The sequence below is a fragment of the Tachyglossus aculeatus genome, chromosome 21, assembly GCF_015852505.1.
Source record: "Tachyglossus aculeatus isolate mTacAcu1 chromosome 21, mTacAcu1.pri, whole genome shotgun sequence".
Classification (NCBI taxonomy): Eukaryota; Metazoa; Chordata; class Mammalia; order Monotremata; family Tachyglossidae; genus Tachyglossus; species Tachyglossus aculeatus.
The window spans coordinates 61,593,772-61,613,670 of record NC_052086.1 but is presented as its reverse complement, the minus strand read 5'-3'; the positions used below and the strand labels follow the sequence as shown (position 1 = coordinate 61,613,670).

The following is a 19,899-nucleotide window of genomic DNA, read 5'->3' as shown; positions in this document are numbered from 1 at the left end:
GGGAACTGACCTATCTGCTCTCCTCATGTCCTCCATCCCAGACTGCCAGGGCTTGTCAGCTCCCGGCACATCAGGGTAAAAAGGGCACCCCACAGCACTTATGAACATATCTGTAATGTATTTATTTATATTAATGTCTGTCTCCCCCTCTACACTGTAAGCTCGTTGTGGGCAGGGAATGTGCCTGTTTATTGTTATACCATACTCTCCCAAGAGCTTAGTATAGTGCAGCGCTCAATAAATACAATTGACTGACTGACTGATTATAAAGCTCAGGGTGTGCAGAGCCCAAGAGAGAGGTCTTGGCCTCAGTTCCAGACCAGGGCTTCAGCTACAGGGCTGGGTTTTTCCTGGCTGCCTTGTCTTTTCTAATAATTACAGTATTTGTAAAGCGCTTACTATGTGCCAAGCACTGTTTTCTGCCCCGCATGTGGTAGCCTGTTGGGCCACCTGGTACAATCACCATGCTCCTCTGGGGAGGCCAAATGCCAAGGTAGGGGGCTGGCTCCATCCCTAGCAGACCTGTTGGGAGGGTTCAGTCACAGTGAGGATAATAATAATCATAATAATATTGGTATTTGTTAAGCTCTTACTATGTGCCAAGCACTGTTCTAAGCGCTGGGGTAAATACAAGGTTATCAGGTGGTCCCACTTGGGGCTCACAGTCTTGCTCCCCATTTTACAGATGAGGGAACTGAGGCCCAGTGAAGTGACTTGCCCACAGCTGACAAGTGGCAGAGTCGGGATTAGAAGCCACGACCTCTGACTCCCGAGCCCGGGCTCTTTCCACTAAGCCACACTGCTTCTCAATGCCCACCCAAGGCCCAGGGGGTTCTCTGCCAGGACTGGGGAGCCATGGGCTCAGGGTACTGCTTTGGTCAGGCAGATGATGGCACTGTTGGCATATGCCATGACAGGAGTAAGCAGAGATGGGCCATGGGGGGATGGAGGAAATAGTCTGCTTTAGGAATGGGCCTTTGTGGTTGCTGTGCTGGCTCCGGGTGATGCCGGCCTGGCTGAGGGTAACTGTACTTGGCCTCTGGCTGGGGAGGAATCCATTCCCTGCACCCCCACTCCCTCACGAGCAGAAGCAGCGCTACAGCAACCAAGTCCAGTCCCACCCTGTCCTGCTGCAGTAGTCATTCCCCACCTTCCGCGCTCTCCCTTGGCCCTCAGCAGCCTGAGCCCACAGCAGCCTGTGATAGCAGTGCCCCCGTAATCCCTCCTTTACTTGACTTTGGGTTATTTTGAACAGGAGATTAGAGGAGATTATCTGTATCACCTGAGACACTGCACTCGCTATCTCTTTGCCAAGTCTCAGGCTTCCTGCTCTCCACCAAGGGGATCCCTCCTTTACTCCTAGCCCAGGGGAGCAGTCTGCAGGCCTCCCCCAAGGGACAGTGAGCCCTAGTGGGTGGGTGAGTTGGGGTGGCATCCGGCACCCCAGGTCCCAAGGGGCTAAAGAAGGTGGGGTGTAGAGAAAACGCATGCATGCTGATCTCTGTGCTTGTTTGAATCGTTTCTGGAGGGATAGCCTGGGAAAAATTTAAGCTCCAGAGACTTCTGAATTTGCCCTCTGTTGCTCCCTGGGTGAAGCCAAACCAAAGCAGGCATGCAGCTGACGGAAGGGAGGGGAACCGAGACCCAAGTCAGAACGACACCCTGAGGTGACGCTGTGGGCACTTAGAGGCCAGGGACCGTCAGCTTAACTTGCTTTATATTTGGGCCCGGAACAGTGCCATGTCGGCCAGGCACTTAACAAATGCTTTAGACCAACACAATGACGATACCAATCATGACTAGGCAGTGATTCTCTAAGCATTTGTGAAGAGCAGGCCGCCAAGGACTGAACTGGGCCCTTGGGGTCCACTTTACAGTCTAAACATAATCCCTGCCCTCAAAGAGCTGACGGTCTAATAGGTTTGCTCGCCCCCTCCCCCACCATCCCAGGGGCACTGTGTAATGCCCAGCAGAGTGGCCTGACCCCAGGTCGGCTGCTCTACTCCCAGCCTGAACCTTCCCCTCTGCTGACAGGGCCTCCAGGGGCAGCCTGAGGAGGCAGGGAGGTCCAGCCAGGAGGGCAAGAAAGAAGCCTGGCCCTATAAAGCTGGCTTCCCTCAGAACAGGGCCTTTTTTTAAAAAAAAAATGGTATTTACTAAGCTACTACTACGTGCCAGGCACTGTACTAAGCACTGGTGTAGATACAGACTAATCAGGTTGTACCCAGTCCCTGTCCCACGTAGGGCTCACAGTCTTATTCCCCATTTTACGGATGAGGTAACAGGCACAGAGAGGTGAAATGACTTGTCTAAGTCACACAGCAGACAAAGGGTGGAGCTGGGATTAGAACCCAGGTCCTTCTGACTTCCAGGGCCATTACCTATCCACTAGGCCATGCTCACCCTCAGTCCTGGTCATCTCTGGCTGCAGGCACCCCATGAAGTGCAGAGTCCGACCCCCGCAACTGGCCCCCACCCTAGCCAACTCCCCAGGTGGGGCTAGTGGTTCACTTTCACTCCAATTCTGCCAGCACTTGCTACTCCTCCTGCCCCCCAGGGCACGCCAGGGATGAGCAAGCCTGAACCCCAATAGGAGACAGGTACCTGAGGTCCCCTGATTTCTTGGGGAGGGGGAGGCACCCAGGAAACAGCAGTTAGCAGCCGCAGCCCCCCGAAGGCAAACCAAGAGCAAAGACACAGGCCTGGTCACACACCTTCATGGACTGCTGTTCCCATTTCAAACTCCACTAGACTAGAATCCATCTGCCAGGCTGGAAATTAATAGCAATCATTAAACAAAGGGAGCTGGCAGAAAGGAGCCCGAAGTGAAAAGCGTGCAATTTCTGCCAACAAAAAAATTAAAACTATTTAGACATCCGGCGAGTCATTTATTCCTGCACAGGCCTCCCTCCACCTGGGGTTTCAATCTCATTACAGTTTGTCCAAAACAGATGTTACCCTTTTAACAGCAGATTATAAACAATAAACTCTATTCCTCCAGAGGTGTTATTACTAATACTATTATTGTAATTTTTATTAGATTTCCAACTCAGGGGTCACCACACCTACCCTTGATTCTCAGTCTTTCCTGGTACAGCTCAGAGTTCACCTGCATTTAACCACACCCCCGCCCTGGTTGGCCCTGCCTCCCTCCCTCCCGCCTGTGGTGGGGAGATGGAGATGGGCAGTTTCATTCATTCATTCAATCATATTTATTGAGCGCTTACTGTGTGCAGAGCACTTTACTAAGTACTTGGGAGAGTAGAAAACAACAATATAACAGAGCAATTCCCTGCCCACAACAAGCTTACAGGCCCGCACCCCTGCAGCCTCTGTCTCCCAAACCCTCCCTACACATCCTCTCCAGGCCCTGGAATGCTCCTCCCTCTTAGGCCATGGGGATGGGGCATACTTTTTTAAAATGGTATTTTTTAAGTACTTACTATGTGCCAGGGACTGTTTTAAATGCTGCAGTAGATACAAGATAATTGAGTTGGACACAGTCCCTGTCCCGCAGTCTTAATCCCCATTTTAAAGATGAAGTAACCGAGGCACAGAGAAATAAAGGGATTTGCCCAAGGTCACAAAGCAGACTAGTAGCAGAGATGGGATTAGAACCCAGGTCCTCTGACTTTCAGGCTCTTGTTTGCTCACTCTCTTTTTTTAATGGTATTCACTACTCACTATGTGTCAATCACTGTTCTCAGAACTGGGATAGATACAAGTTAAGTAGGCCAGATCAGTCCCTGTCCCACATGGGGCTCACAGTCTAAGTAGGTGGCAGCACACGTAGCGAATCCCCAGTTTGCAGTTAAGGAAACGAGGCACAGAGAAGTTAAGTGATTTGCCCAAGGTCACACAGGAGACAAGCGGCAGATCCGGGATTAGAACCCAAGCCCTCTGGCTCCCAGGCTCATGCTCCTTCCACTGAGCCATGTTGCTTCTCTGGGGGAAAGCAAACCTGGGGTGGCTCATTTATCAAACCATTTGATGGAGAGGCCGTGGGTGGGGCGAAGCCAGGGAAACCCAGACAAGTTGAGGGTCATCGGGGTGGCCGGATTCCCTAAACTGGGAATGGGTCATTTACCTTGGCAAGCCCAGGCCCAGCACCAGGTTTGTACGGCTAACGCTGCCACTGCCACCGCTACGGCCAGTCATTCACTCACCGAACAGTCTCTGGGCACCGCGAGCTCCGGACAGATTTCTCAGGCTCTGCTCGGCGCTGCTCTGGCTGTCCCTGCCGTCCACTCGGTCCACTCTGGGGGATCTGAGGCAGCTCCCTGGAACCTCCTGCTGGTGACTCCCATAATAATAATAATGATAGTATTAAGCACTTACTATGTGCAAAGCACTGTTCTAAACGCTGGGGAGGTTACAAGGTGATCAGGTTGTCCCACAGAGGGCTCACAGTTTTAATCCCCATTCCTGCTGGTGACTCCCACAATAATGATAATAATGATGGTATTAAGTGCTTACTATGTGCAAAGCACTGTTCTAAACGCTGGGGAGGTTACAAGGTGATCAGGTTGTCCCACGGGGGGCTCACAGTTTTAATCCCCATTTTACAGATGAGGTAACTGAGGCACAGAGAAGTTAAGTGACTTGCCCAAGGTCACACAGCTGACAGTTGGCAGAGCCTGGATTTGAACCCATGACTGGCTCCAAAGCCCGTGCTCTTTCCACTGAGCCACGCTTCTACTCCCATGCAGTAACCCTCAAATGAGCGAGGCCACGGCTGCACTAGGAGACAAGGAGGGATGCAGGGCTGGAAGTCCGGGGCCTTGCGCCATCTGTACTCTCGGCATTCTTCCATTGCTGAGGGTATGGAGAGCTTAGGAGTGCCACATTTTCCAGAGGTTTAACCCTCTTTAGAAGGAGAGTATGCTGGAGGGGCAGAGGCGAAGCCGGGTGAATTCCCAACCCTCTGAGAAGCCAGTAAGTGCTGCTTGTTGCTATCGTCATGGAGATCCCCTACACTGTAAACTTGTTATAGGGAGAGAACGTATCTAATGCTGTTGTATTCTCCCAAGCACTTAGTACAGAGCTCTGCACATAGTAAGCGCTCAATAAATGCCACTGATTGATAGATTGACCCCCAAGAGGCTCGGGCTCCTGTCTGCCTGCTGAGCTGGCAGGGGCAGTCTGGGAGCTTGTAGAGAGTGTGAAAATCATCAGGGGTGGGGAGGGAGCACGGTGACACACAGATTCAATGACTTCTACTCACTAATAGTGTTCATCGTAAACACTTCCTCTTCCCCCAGGAGCTTTGAGTTGAGTTCATCCAAGGATCTGAAAGAACTTTCCAGGGCTCTCATTAATCTCCTCCACGTTGGCAGAGTTTCTTCTTTTTCCTTTACTGGGGCCCAGAGTTGCGAGGTGACTTCTTCAAGGTCACACAGCAAGTCAGACGCAGGGCAGCGATTAGAACCCAGGGTTCCGACTACCAAACTACTCCGCCAAACTACTGCGGCCTCATCCGCCTTTGTTCCTGAGATATTGTATTTCTCTAAAACAGAGTCCTACATAGCAGCCAGCTAAAACTATTTTTTTATTTGAAGTCCCCTCGCTCCAAAATCCATTTCACATCATTTTTTTCTCTTCCTAATTTAAACCTTCTCACGGCAGACCAGTTTCAGATTTGAATATCGGTGATCTACGCTCAACTGGCGATCTGCCATGCTGGAGAGCAATATTGGGACCTCAGCAATTACTAACAGCAAATCCAAATATTAACAAGAAAACACGCATCCATTATGTCCATCCTGTGGGGGGAAATATACACGGGAGAAGAGCTGCAAAACCGGTAGATATACGGATGACGCTCGTCGTCTCCTTCCCCAACCTGTAAAATTTTCCACAGACAGGCACGAAACCATCGCTTATCTCGTCTCAGCAGTGCTAACGGACAGTGAAGTTGAACGGAACCAAACAAGGCCGGCTGTCTTGGCCCCAGCTGAGTCGCTGTGTGACCTTGAGCAAGGCGATTAACCTTTCTGGGTCTTCCTTATTCTACCTATAAAATGGAGCTGTGGCTCTCTAACCCCCACTACAGCCAGAGGGGGCTGTGAGACCCCACATGGTAAGCATGTTTATATTTAACATGTTCACATGCATGCCGTGCTGTGGCAATCCAGTGAAGGACATCATGCTAGACAATTCACTTAGGCCTAGATGCTACAGACCGTGCTAACCTTACCCTGCTTGCCTGCCGTCATTGTCAGGATGGGTACTCGTTTGGGGGCGACGGGGGCTCGTCCGAACGGAACAAGTTCGTCTTCTCCCCTGGCACCCCGACCCCCCAGTCTACCAGTGTCAGGGCCGGTGGTGCCCAGTGAAGGCAGAGAGGGTGTTCCTGTGGTTTACTGACCTAGAAACAATATAAAAGAAACTGACTATAAAAGAAGCACTTGTGTTTCCAATCCCAGACCGTCCACATGTAGCCCTCAGTCCGGGCCCCCAGTCTCAGTCTCCCACCTTTTCCCAAGCCCCAGCCTTGCATTGGATCTGCGACCTTTAAACATTTGATATTCGCCCCATCCCCAATCCTAAAGCACTTATGTACATATCTTTAAATTATGTATTATAAATTACTTAGTCACATTAATGCCTATCTCCTCTCTAGACTGTAAGCTCGTAAAGGGCAGGGAGTGTGTCTGCTAATTCTGTTGCGTTGTACTCTCCTAAGTGCTTAGTACAATGTACTACGTATAGTAAGCACCCAGTCAATACCACTGATTGACTGGTTGACAGTGTTGAGCACAACTGCTTGCTCCCATCCTAGGGCTGCCTGCCCCCTTGGTAACTAGGAAGAAAGTGGAACGGGCCCGTGATCCTCTGGCCTTCGAACCCCTTGCTTCAGAAAGGGGGCCTCCCCATGGGCTTCATGTCTGAGCTGCAAACTGCATACGACGGCCCCTACCTAGCCTGGAGAATTCAGGAACGCACAAGGTTGAAGGCACAAGTGGGACTCTGGTTATCCCACAGGCTTTTAACCTTCTCTTTCAGCTACCTTTAAGTCACATGAAATGGTGAGTTAGCCTCCCTCCCCTGTCCCCAATCTAGACTTCCGGCCTTCCACCTCTTCCTACCGCACACTCCCTGTTGGTGTGTCCGTGGCCGCCGGGGCTCACCTGGCTGGTGCCTGAGAGACCACCTACCTTATCTCAAATCCCAGGAGGAGGCTGTCGGGTGCCAGGGATCTCAAACCCCGTGAGATCTGCCACCCCTGAATGCAGAGATTCCGGCCTCCCTGAGCCCCAGTCCCCACGGCTGAAGCTGCTCACAGCATCTCCAGCTCAGGAAGAGAAGAGCCAGGGCAGGTGGGATAATAATAATGACGGCATTTGTTAAGCACTTATTATGTGCTAAGCACCATTCTGAGTGCTGGGGTAGATACGAGGTAATCAGGTTGTCCCACGTGGGGCTCACAGACTTAATCCCCATTTTATCGATGAGGGAACCGAGGTGCAGAAGTGAAGTGACTTGTCCAAAGTCATTCAGCTGATGGGGGCCGGGGGGGGCGTGATTCTGACTCCCAAGTCTGGGCTCTTTCCATTAAGCCATGCTGCTTCTGTCCCCTCGTACCTCCCTCCTTGCAGCTGGCATCTTGGAAGCCCTGGGTCTGCAGCCCCAAGGGAGGCCTGGCTGGGCTTTGGAAGGGTGCCCCACTTGCCCCACCCCTGGCACAGCAGTGCCCAAGGCTTAGTGGCCAGCGGTGAATGGCTGGGTCGGGAGTGAGGAGAGCTCCCCTTCCAAGGTAGGAGAGAAACACTGCTGAAGACATAAATCTACCCACCCCTGGGCTGGCAGCAAGCCCCCAGTGAAGGGATTTACCAGTGCCCCCTACCCCCATCCCCACCCTCCGCAGTGCAAGCATGGGCCAGTAGGCACGGGGCTTGCCCTGAGCCACACATCTCAAGAGTCTCCCACCCAACATTGAGTCCGAGCGGCAGTTCTGCTGCAGGCTGATGACGCTCAGCCCTTGGCTGTCCCCAGCCTGGGCTTCTGGGGCCTCCAGAGGGCCACAGACCAAGCCCCAGCCATGAGGCAGGGTGATCCTGGGCTCAGACCAATGTGTCCACTGCAGCTGGGGCCTGGAGCTGGTAAACTGAGGGCTGAGCAAGGTGTCGGAACCTCTGACCCACCTCAGCAAGGCTGGGGATGAGGAAGAAACTAAGCCACTTGGGCTGGGGGTGAGGGACGGACCCCCATGAATAATTGTTCTCTCTAATAACAATAATTGTGGTAGTTGTTCAACACTTACTCTGTGCCAAGCACTGTCCTGGGGTAGATGCAAGATAATCAGGGATACAGTCCCTGTCCTGACACAGGGCTCACAGTTCAACAATGAGAAAGAGCAGGTCTTGAATCCCCATTTTATTAATGAGGAACCTGAAGCACAGAGAAGTTGTGACTTCTCCAAGGCCCCACAGCAGATAAGTGGCGGAGTTGGGATTAGAACCCACATCCTCTGACTCTCAGTACCATCTTCGTTCCACTAGACCACACTGCTTCTCACTGCTGTTTCTTGCTCTTGCTCAGCCTTCATTTTACCATTTAATACTTTTTGGTCAATTTCCCTCCCACTCCCAGCTTCCCTGGTTGCACAATTAAACATTAATCATTTGTCACAAATGGCGCTGGCTTCTTTATCCTCCTCTGCTTATTGAGGGCAATATCTCTGTTGATGGAGCCGGGGGGGAGGAGGGAGAGGCAGATGGACCCCAGTAGAGAGAAAATGGGCACATGGAAAAGGGACAGGGTGACAGAGAGCGAAAGACAGGGAGAGAGGGACAGAGGGACACGGAGAGAGCCAGGAGTACAGGTGAAAGGAGCAAGGGGATAAAGGAGGCTTGGAGAGAAAAGGGAACAGGGAAAAAGTGGCACAGGGAAAGAGGGGCATGAGGAGAGAGTGGGGCACTGTGAGAGACTGGGGAATGGGAAGAGGCAAAGATATGGGGCTAGGTAAGGACCTGGGAAGGGGCAGAGGAAGAGCGAGAAGACAGAGAGCAAAGGAGAGAGTATTGACCAGCTGGCTCCCTACTCCTCAACCCCAGGTGAGTAAATCAAATCTTTGGAGTCCCTGAGAGTCCCCTGTGATTTGGGGTGCTGCAACTCGGCCCACCTGCTCCTGCTCCTCATGGGCCTCGCCTCCTCAGGGCTCTTCCCAGCAGTTGCCTCTCTTTGCTCAAACAGCTCTCACCCCACTACCTGCCCTGGCTCAGCTCCCACTGCAACTCAGCCCACGTACTTCACTCTTCTATCCAACCGACCCCCTGGGCCTTGCTCTCCTGTCTGTCTGTCTGTCTGTCTGTCTCTCTCTCTCTCGCCAAGCACTGTTCTAAGTGCTGGGGGAGATACAAGGTAGTCAGGTTGTCCCATATGGAGCTCACAATCTTCATCCCCATTTTACAGATGAGGTAACTGAGGCACAGAGAAGTTAAGTGCCTTGCCCAAGGTCCCACAGCAGACAAGTGGGGAAGCCAGGATTTGAACCCATGACCTCTGACTCCCAAGCCCTTGCTCTTTCCACTAAGCCACACTGCTTCTCGTCAACGGCCCCATGTAAACAGGGCTGGGTGGTGAAGAAGGGCTGGGAAGTGGTTAGAGTTCTGATCGGTTGGTTTCATCCCTGAATCTACAGGAACAAAATCCTCCTGCTTAACTCTCCCACTCCCCACCCTGACAAAGGCCTTCCCTCCATTACGCTCCTGTCCTCAGGCTGCCCCAAAGTTGGATGCTGACCCATTCCAAGGAGCCCCTTTCCCCAAATACCCTCAGGGTCGGGGGACAGGGAATGGCTTCCCAACAGCCACTGTGCTCCTCCGTCTCATCTCCAAACTGCCACCATGCTCCTCCTGGTCCTCCCCAAATAAACAGCCACTGTGCTCCTGCTTCTCATCCCCAAGCAATCACCATGTTCCCCCCTAAACAGGCTCCTCCCCATTCCTCCTGCTCCTCCCTAAACAGCTACCGGGCTCTTTCTCCTCCTCCTCAAACAGCTGTCATGCTCCTCCTGCTTCTCCCCAAATAAAGAACCACCGCGTTCCTCCTGCTCCTCCACAAACGGACACCGCATTTCTCCTGCTCTCCACCCAAAATAAACAGCCATTGTGCTCCTCCTGCTCCTCCCCAAACAGCCACCTCACTCCTTCTGCTCCTCCTCACTGCCTCAGGCCAGAAGGGGCTAGTGCTTTGGGTAGAGGTTCTTCGGTTGCCCATCACCTAAGGTAACCCTGCTCTGCTCCAGGAAGTGGGAAGGGTGGGGGACAAACATCCAGTCTACTAGACCCAATACTGTAGCCACAGCCACATCAGCCACACCCCCTGCGCAACTCCTGCCATCGACAGAGGCTCCCATCATCTCTTCCTGCCAGAGGATGACAAGCACACTCACATCCCCTATATCAGTTCTCTAGAAGCTCCTTACTACCCGGGCAGGAGGCAGGAGGCTGGGGCAGGATGAAGGGACAGAAGCAGGAGCAGGAGGCGGGAACAGGTTTGAGTGAAGCCTCCATGTTAACACATAAAGCCTGGAGGGGAGCCTCGGCCCTGCGAGAGGGAACAGCCTGAAGTCAGGATGGTCACCCCGGACAAAGAACGAGCCTTTCAACCCCTTGTCCAGTGGCACTGCCTGAATCCCTCCACCCCCATTTCCCAGAAGAGAAATGGGGGTGCTGCAGGCAGAGGCCTAGAGGCAGGGTCCGGACAAGCACTCTAGGCTCCCAGTTCAGCGCTCCATCCACTAGTCTGCACTAGAGCCTCATGTGGCCAGATGGCAGACCTGAATCCTTCCCCTTTTCCCTTCGGATTGCTACAACCACCTTCCTTCCCCACACCTCAAAGGGCTTTCTCATCTCATTTCACTTTCAGGCATCTACTACAAGAGGCTGGAGGGGAACAAAGCTGCTCATCCCCATTTCACAAATGGGGAATCCGAGGTGCTACCCGGAGGGTGAGGGAGGCGGGCCCGGGACCAACCCGCCACTAGAGGAAGGGTCTGGATCCCACCTGCAGGGTCCCGGGACGAAGGCTGCATAAGCAGAGGGCTAGCAGTGAGCTGCCCCTTCTGGCTCCAAGCAAACATTCCATGACACACGCATCACACTCCCCCGGGGACATGAGACCTGGAACACTTGACCTGGAAAACCCCACCCAGGCCAGGTTATAGCTGCTGGTAACCCCCCCACCGCCCCAGGGGCAGGGCCGGTGCAGCAGCCCCTCCCAGGCCCAGGACCCACTTGGTCCAAAGGGCCTCCGCCCCAACAGCAAAATATTGCTCGCACCAGAAAAGCCAGGCCGGGGCTTCATCTTTTCCTGGAGCCCAGGGCCGGCCGGCTCCAGGTTACTCCTGGCAACGGCAACATTACCTTCTCTCCCTCTACTTCAGCCCAGGCAGCTTCTCCAGACACTGCCCTCAGGGTGGAGACCCTGGGAGAGGCCACTGCCCTCGGGAGTGTCCCTGGCAGGAAAGCAGCTGCCTCTGCATTCAGGCCCCCAGGAGGGCAGACAATTATAATAACTGTGGCATTTGTTAAGGGCTTACTATGTGCAAAACAGTAAACTAAGCGCTGGGGCAGATACCAGATAATCAGTTTGGCCACAGTCCCTGCCCCACATGGGACTGTCTCTATATGTTGCCAATTTGTACTTCCCAAGCGCTTAAGTGCTCTGCACAGAGTAAGCGCTCAATAAATACGATTGATGATAGTGCTCATGGAGCCGGGGAGGGGATTGCCTATCCCTTCATCAGTCAAGCAGTGTTATTTACTGAGTGCCTGCGGAGAGCTAGGCACTGTTTGGGAGGGTAGCAGGTAGCCAGCCTGTCCTCAGGGAGCTTCCAGTCCAATGGGGGCAGTTTTCGAAGGGTCCTCTAGTACCAGCCTAGCCAGGGCCCCTCTCCCCACATTCCGCAGCCCTGGAAAGCGGGACTGTTCTCGCTCCGGGAAGAGTCATCCTGCCTCGAAACTCTCCCCATCATCTAAACCGTGCCTAGCAGCCCTGAGACTTCAAGCCCTCTTCCCTTCAGGTGCCTGGAGTGGCACAGCGTATCCTGGGAGCAGCCGATCTATCCCTGCCGGCAGCCAGACTGGGACCCTAGCTGGCCCACCATTTGGGTCCTGGAGGCCGATGGAGGGAGACTGGCCTCTTCCTCGACACGCCACTCCCTGACACTGCTGCTTTATAAACCTAGTGCGAGATGCTGTAAACCAGCAAATTGATGCCTTTAATGAGCTGAAATTAAACCCAGCTGCTAATAAAATGCCTTTCTTGCTGCTGTTGGAGAAGAACTGACTGACATGCAGCTTGTGGGAAGTGCAAGGAAATATACAGTGTGAAAAGCAAACAAACCTGTTTGATTCACCACAAGTCGATGACTCCCGCCTCTTCCCTCTTCCCCATGGGCATCTTGGGCCTCGCCGCTGCCCTCCATCCTTGGCTCGGCCTCTCTGCACCTGCGCTTTGGCAGGGGAGTGTCACTATACAGAGGGGGGTCTTCTACACCTACAGATTAAAGGCAAAAGAGGAAATGAATTTAAACTGCAGCGAGAGACTCAGGTTAGATCTAGAGAAGGACTCCCTGACTACCTGGGCTGGAGAAGGCATTCTCTGGAATGTTTTCATTGTTGAATCCTGCCCAATTTGCCCTGGGAGGTGTCCTCTGTAGTGCCCAAGGAGACAAAGAACAGCAGATATAGCCCAGCACCTGGGATCCCAAGCCCCAAGGCCTAACGGTCCTCTTCCTCCAGTGAGTAGTCCCAGGCCCCCACCCCACTGCTGCTGCTCTGCAGCCTCTGGGCAAACAGCATTTTGAGGCACCACTGGGCTAGTCAATCAATCAATCAATCAATGCTAAGGGAGAAGAAGGGACGCAAGAGTCACGGTGAGCCGGGTGACCTCGGGCGAATCACTTAACCTTTCTGGACCCCAGGTTCCACCCCTGTAGAATGCAGAATCTGTAGAACCTGCCTCTCCCCACTGTGGAAAGTGTGGGCACTGAATACAGGGCTTGGCATATAGTAGTGCTAAAGAGGGACTGCAATTGTTGTCTTAGAGGGGTACTGTAAACTGTCTTTGGAACACTCGAAGGGGTGGACAACAGCGGTGGCCAGAGGGGCTAAGCAGGACACTAGGAAATCAGGAGTTCTCACAAGAAGCAGCGTGGCCTAGTGGAAAGAGCACAGGACAGGGAGTCAGAGGACCTGGATTTGAATCCCAGCTTCACCTCTAGTTTACTGTGTGATCTGCGGCAAGTTACTTCATTTCTCTGGTCCTTGGTTTCCTCAGGGATTACATAGCGGTTCTCCCTCCCACTTAAGACTATGAGCCCCATGTGGGATAGGGACTGTGTCCAATCTGTTTATATTTGTATCTATCCCCACGCTGTGTCCAGTTCTTGGCACGGAGTAAGTACTTAACGAATACCATAATTGCCACTTATTATTCCAATCTTAGCCGTGCTGTTGATCGGTTGCACATTCCGGGACTCTCCTCTTTACCTCTCACCTTTCTCACTTGTAAAAGGGCATGAGAAGGACCCACTACCCAGTTGATTGCGAGAGATAATAACCAAGTGATGACCAAGTGGGTTACGGCAAGGCAAAATGATGGTTTGTATTTTCCCAGACTCCAAATGGGTCTCCAGCTTTTTGCCACATAAAATCTCTCCTTTCCTACTCCGAGGACTGAACTCACAAGCTTCCTCTTGGAAGCCTTCCCAAACTATCATATGTCCCATGGCCAACTCCAAGTCTTCCCCAGCACCCTCCTCCTGTTGGAATGGGTGAACATTCAAGCTTGTTTTCTACACGGGGTGGGGCCCGAGGACTGGCAATGTCCCCATCTCCACCTGCTGCCTCCAGAGAAGCAGCCCCCACCCTTTGGCCCCCCAGAACTGGGAGAGATGCTCCTCTTTCCCTGTACCCCTAGACCCCTAGCTCCCAGCCCCGACCATATGTAAACTGTTTGGGCGGTGGAGGCGGCTTGGATCGGGGTTGGGGGGGGGGGGGGGCAACTGGAGCCGTGAGGAAGAGCCCGAGGAGCTGAAGAACAAATTGTTATTTTTTGATTCTCATTTCTGAATTGTTGAATTTAAGCTGTCATTTTGTTCCTTCCTCGTCTTAGGTTATCAGGCCCTTGTGGGCCAGGGAGGTGTCAGAATTAATCTCCATGAAGTCTTCCCAGTGCTTAGGACAGAACTATGTTGGCTGCCTGAGCTTAATAAGTGTCAAGATAGATTGATTGATAGATTGATATGCACTCTAGCCACCTGCTTAGCTGAATGCAACGACACATTAGTGTGACATCTCCTCCAGAGTGTAAATTCCCTGGGGCAGGGACCAAGGCTGGGTCTTCACTGGTCCCCATCCAGCCGGATGGCAGGACTGTAGTTCCCTAGAACTGTGGTGGATGGGATGTTGGCAGGTTGCAGGTTACACCAGGCTGCAGCAGTGCAGGGCCCCTAAGAGGTGAGGAAGATGGCCCGCACCGTGCCTGTGCAACCAGGGGCATTGTGCCTGACACCTGGGCACCGTCACAAGTGCTAACATCTCCTCCCTGACCCTGCCACCCTCTAACAGTGCCCAAAATGTCACCGAGTGGAAATGAATTGCTGGGCTTGAGCCGGGGTAGTGGGGTCTGGGTTGGGTGGGCCGGACTGGTGGAAGGCTGATGGTGGGCTGGTCTATTCAGTTGGCTGGCTTAGGGCTGAGAACGAAAACAGTCCCGGCTGGGACCGGTGCCACTCTCCACCTATTGCTGGGCCTTAGCCTTGGGCCACTGCAGCTTCCCACAGACCTGGTTCCTCAGGCCCCACCCCTGCTGCCACTCCCTTCGGGTCGCCCTGGCCCAGGGGTCACTGCGGGAGGCCCCAGAAGCACTGCTGCAGCTGAGGGCCGTCCCTGTCAGCCAATCATATTTATTGAACATTTACTTTGGGCAGAGCACTGTACTTGGGAAGGTACACTTTAACAATCTAACAGATCCATTCCCTGCCCACAACAAGGTTACAGTCTAGAGGGGGGCTGCTGCTTTATTTCCTCCTGCTGCTCTCCAGCTGCTCAGCAGCTACTGAGGGTTGACCACACGCAGGGTACCCAACTGAGCACTTGGGGAGGTCCCTGCCCTCTAGGAGTTTCCGGTCCCCAAGTGAAGAAGGGCGGGAGCCCCAGAGCAGCCTACTGTCCTCCACCAGAAGCAGTGGTGCTTCCCCGTCCATGTACACATACACACAAAGCCCCCCGGGGCAGAAGGCCAGACAGGGGTGGGCGCACCCCAGGCCACCAGGCTCTCTGCCACCCCTCCGGAGGGCACACATACACTCACTCTGCCTTCTGTCACCCTTGCAGGAGAAACGACCGCTGGGAAGCCCGATGGGGGAGGAAACCCGAGCCAAGCCACACGTGGGAGACAGGAGGAAGATGAGGAGGCACAGAAAGTGAGAAGAAGGAGCCCACCTCACCCCCCCGCGCCGCTCGTGAGCCCCTGTCCAGCTCTGACCATGGCCACCAGGACTGACGTGCCTTGAGCCCAGCCTCCGGCCACCATCCAGTGCCTCTCAGGCAGGCCTAGCCGGGCCCTCCCTCCCTCCCTTGGACCCCCAGTGCCGCCCTCCCACCCTCTCCCCTACACAATCCGCCCGTGGCCTGTGAACCATGCCCACGGCGGGAGTGGCGGTGGCCCCCTAGGCCCAAGCTTTCCCACACCGGCTATTGCCAGACGTCTGTGGGGCTTCCCCCGGCCCTCCTCCTCATCTTCCCGTGGCCGGCTGACCGGCCAGGGTTTCCTCATGGCGGCAGGGGTGGGGCGGCGGCGGCAGCGTGGGAACGGGGCGGCGGCGGCAGTGCTGTGCGCCTGCGTGGCGGCCATGTCCCTGCTGCACGCGGGCGGGCTGGCCCGTGCCGACTGCTGGCTGATCGAAGGTGACAAGGGTTTCGTGTGGCTGGCCATCTGCAGTCAGAACCAGCCCCCCTACGAGTCCATCCCGCAGCAGATCAACAGCACCATCGTGGACCTGAGGCTGAACGACAACAAGATCAAGAGCGTGCAGTACTCCTCGCTCAGCCGCTTCGGGAACCTGACGTATCTCAACCTGACAAAGAACGAGATCTCCTCCGTGGAGGACGGGGCCTTCTCGGCCCAGTTCAATCTGCAGGTCCTGCAGCTGGGCTACAACCGGCTGAGGAACCTGAGCGAGGGGCTGCTCCGGGGCCTGGGCAAGCTCGAGTACCTCTACCTGCAGGCCAACCTCATCGAGACGGTCACCCCCAACGCCTTCTGGGAGTGCCCCAACGTCATGAACGTCGACCTGTCCATGAACCGCATCCAGAGGCTGGACGGCGGCACCTTCGCCGGCCTGAGCCGCCTGTCCGTCTGCGAGCTGTACAGCAACCCCTTCTACTGCTCCTGCGAGCTGCTGGCCTTCCTCCGCTGGCTGGCCGACTTCGCCAACGCCACCCGCGCCTACGACCGCGTGCAGTGTGAGTCCCCGCCCGACTACGCCGGCTACTTCCTGCTGGGCCAGGGCCGGGGCGGCTACCGCAACGCCTTGGGCACGCTGGCCGCCCTGTGCGCCGACGGGGCCCGCCCGGCCGCGGGGCCCCGCCGCCTGCCGCCCGCCCGCCCCCCGCCGCCCACGGCTGCCGCCCCGCTCGAGGACGGGCACGCCTGCCCCGAGGACGACTGCTTCTCGGGGGACGGCCCCACGCTGCCCACCTCCCCACGCCCGCCCGCCCCGGGGCCGGAGGCACGGCCCCACATCCGGGTCAAGCACCTGACCCACAACTCGGCCACGCTGACGGTTCAGCTGCCCCACCCCTTTGGCAAGATGTACGTGTTGGCCCAGTTCGAGAACGGCTTCTCCTCGGACATCACCAAGCTGCGCAAGGAGCGGGAGGACATCGAGCTGGCCAACCTGGTAGCCCACACCAACTACACCTACTGCGTGGTCTCGCTGGGCCAGCCGCTGCGCTACAACCACACCTGCCTTACTATCTGCCCCAGCCGGCCGCCGCCGCCGCCCCCGCCCTCCCCGGGGCCCGCGCTCGGCTCCGCCACCGCCACCCACTACATCGTGACCGTCCTGGGCTGCCTCCTGGGCATGGTGCTGGTGCTGGGCCTCGTCTACCACTGCCTGCGCCGCCGCCGCCGCCGCCAGGAGCAGCACAAGAAGGCGGCCGCCGCCACTGCCGCCGCCTCCGCCGGCAGCCTCAAGAAGACCATCATCGAGCTCAAGTACGGGCCCGAGCTGGAGGCCCCGGGTGGGCCCTTCCTGCCCCCGGCAGCAGGGGAGGCAGAGCCCTATAAGCTGGGCGAGGCCGGAGGGACCCCCAGGACCAAGGGCAACTACATGGAGGTGCGGACCGGTGACCAGCGCGACCGGGAGCCGGGCTTGGGCCCCGACGCCCAGGGCTCTGTGGCCGAGATTTCCACCATCGCCAAGGAGGTGGACAAGGTCAACCAGATCATCAACAACTGCATCGACGCCCTCAAGTCCGAGGCCACCTCCTTCCAGGGGGTCAAGTCCGGGGCCGTGTGCGCCGTCGAGCCCCAGCTGGTCCTCCTGTCCGAGCAGCCGTCCAGCCAGCGCGGCGCCTTCCTCGCCCCCGCCTACCAGGACAGCTACGCCCACCCGCTGCAAAGGCACCACGGCCCCGAGGGCCCCTCGACGCGTGCCAGCACCTCCTCCTCGGGTGGAGGTGGTGGTGGTGGCTCCATCCGCAGCCCCCGCCCGTTCCGCCCCGAGGCCTCCACCCACAAATACGCTGACAAGGTGGCGGCAGCGGCGGCAGCCTCTGGTCCCGCCGACGCCATCCTCACCGTGACCCCGGCGGCTGCCGTCCTGCGGGCCGAGGCTGAGCGGATCCGGCAGTTCGGCGAGCACCGGCACTCGTACCCCGGGTCCCACCCGGGGGAGCCGCCGCCCCCGACCCCGCCACCCCCGCACGACAGCCTGGGGGCCCGCAAGCCCTCCATCCTGGAGCCTCTGACCCGGCCCCGGCCCCGGGACCTGGCCTACTCCCCGCTGTCCCCCCAGTACCGCCACCTGAGCTACTCGTCCAGCCCAGAGTACGCGTGCCGGCCCTCCCACAGCATCTGGGAGCGCTTCAGACTGAACCGCCGGCGCCACAAGGACGACGACGAGTTCGTGGCGGCCGGACATGCCCTGCGCAAAAAGGTCCAGTTCGCCAAAGACGAGGATCTCCACGACATCCTAGACTACTGGAAGGGCGTATCGGCCCAGCACAAGTCCTGAATCCCCACCCTTCCCCCCTCTCCCGCGTCCCGCTGCCAGGCCCGTTTCCCCCGCTCCCTCAACCCCACCGTGCTCCCGCCCCTGGCTTTCCCTTTCCAAAACTTTTGATCCCACCGGACCAAAAGGAAATACAAGGTGCCAGAGGCGGCAGCCATTTTTAATCCAGAGACCACCTATTAGAAACAAAACACAGAGTGGCATCGGCCGTCTCCGCCAGCGGGGAAAGTGGGTGGAAAAGATTTACAAAAGAAAATATATAACGGTGATCTATATATCTAATATATACAGAGAGTGACAGGTCTCACCCTTACAAGTGACGCACCAAAAACGCGCACGCACACACACCAGACATACACCCATACCCACACCAAACTTTGGAGAACTGTGGCTTTGGGGAGGGGCAGGGTAGGGAGTTTTTCAGTTTTCTTTTTTTTTTTTTAAGAAAATAACTGACTTAAAAAAAGCAAAAACAAAAATAAAGAGCACCAGGGGGAGAGGTTCGGGGTCCGCCGCCGGGCCCAATGTTGCATCGCATGATGTCCTAGTCTGTGGTTTTTGTGGATTCTCTGTGTACAGTCTGTCTCCATCTCCTTCTCCTCCTCTTCCTCCTCTCTCCTCTTCCAGAATTAACCAAAAAAAGGGGAAAACACAACAAAACAAAAAGTGCAGAGAGGGACCAGAAGCAGCAGATTGGGGGTGGGGACCTTTTGGAGTCTTCCAGGCGGGACTGTGCAGCAACCTGAGACCTGTGCCGGCTGGGAAGGCTCGGCCCGGGCCTCCTGGGGCCGTGGGGTTAGGCGGACTGGGCGGAGCTGGGGGTCTGCTCAAAAGACCAAGTGTGCAGAGCCCGACACCTGACCGACCGCCGAGGTGACCGGAAACCTGTAGCCGGGAAGAGTTCCTGGCTCCTCGGGGAAGCCGAGACGGCACCAGGCTCTCTCCGGGATCCAGGCCTGCCTGGGTCCTGCCTGCGCTGCATTGTAAACTGAAGCTGTTCTATTGTACAGAGAAAAGAATTTCTATATTTGCAATGTTTGCTGTAAAATGAAAGAGGGGGGAAAAAAAGAAAACCCGACATCTGCTAAAAAAAAAAAAAAGCTATAAAAAAGGCACCTGTTTGTACCAGGTTTTAATCATGGATTTTAGAAAAAGGATCGGGGTTTGGTTTCTGTTTGTTCTAATTTTTTAATTTAGTTTTTTTGCCGAGCTCTTCCTGCCTTCCCCCAATCTTTCCCTTCTCCTGGGGAAATGAGTGTGCACACAGCAGGGCAGAAGCACATGCGAAGGCGGGCACACACGACAGGGCAGGCGCAAATGGTGGGATGGGCACCCGTGGTGGGGCGGGTGCACGGGGCAGGTGTACGCAGTAGAGGGGAGCACACAGGAGGGTGGGTGTACATGGCAGAGCGGGCACACATTGGAGGGCGGGAGCATATAGCAGGGCAGGTGTACATGGGAGAGAGTATGCATGCATTTTTGTAGCAGGTCCTGATAGGTTCTAAAGGCCAGGGACACTTAGCAGGCCCAACTCACTGTTTCTCTGCCAGATCAGCAAATGGGGCCTGAGGGGAAGAGGGAGAGCCAGGGCTCAGACCAGACAAGAAGGGAAAAAGGGTTTTAGTTGACTTTCCTGCCCCATCCACCCA

At 55.6% G+C, this 19,899-nt stretch overlaps 1 protein-coding gene and 1 long non-coding RNA gene across 2 annotated transcripts in view; both read left to right on the top strand.

The window, feature by feature from the left end:
* The window catches only part of LOC119942800, a 121,626-nt gene extending 106,083 nt beyond the window's left edge, over positions 1–15,543 (top strand). Inside the window, exon 3 of the long non-coding RNA XR_005455400.1 lies at positions 15,348–15,543. This is a non-coding gene — a long non-coding RNA (uncharacterized LOC119942800). The remainder of the gene's footprint in view (positions 1–15,347) is intronic.
* A 103-nt stretch (positions 15,544–15,646) lies between these two features.
* ELFN1 (extracellular leucine rich repeat and fibronectin type III domain containing 1) lies at positions 15,647–18,785 on the top strand. The gene has a single exon (XM_038763275.1). It carries the CDS (start codon positions 15,788–15,790, stop codon positions 18,251–18,253), a length of 2,466 nt encoding a protein of 821 aa, XP_038619203.1. The 5' UTR covers positions 15,647–15,787; the 3' UTR covers positions 18,254–18,785.
* Positions 18,786–19,899: the final 1,114 nt, after the last annotated feature.

Coding starts and splice junctions, on each gene's coding strand:
- ELFN1 (XM_038763275.1), top strand. CDS start 15,788: ATGGCGGCAGGGGTGGGGCGGCGGCGGCAGCGTGGGAACGGGGCGGCG.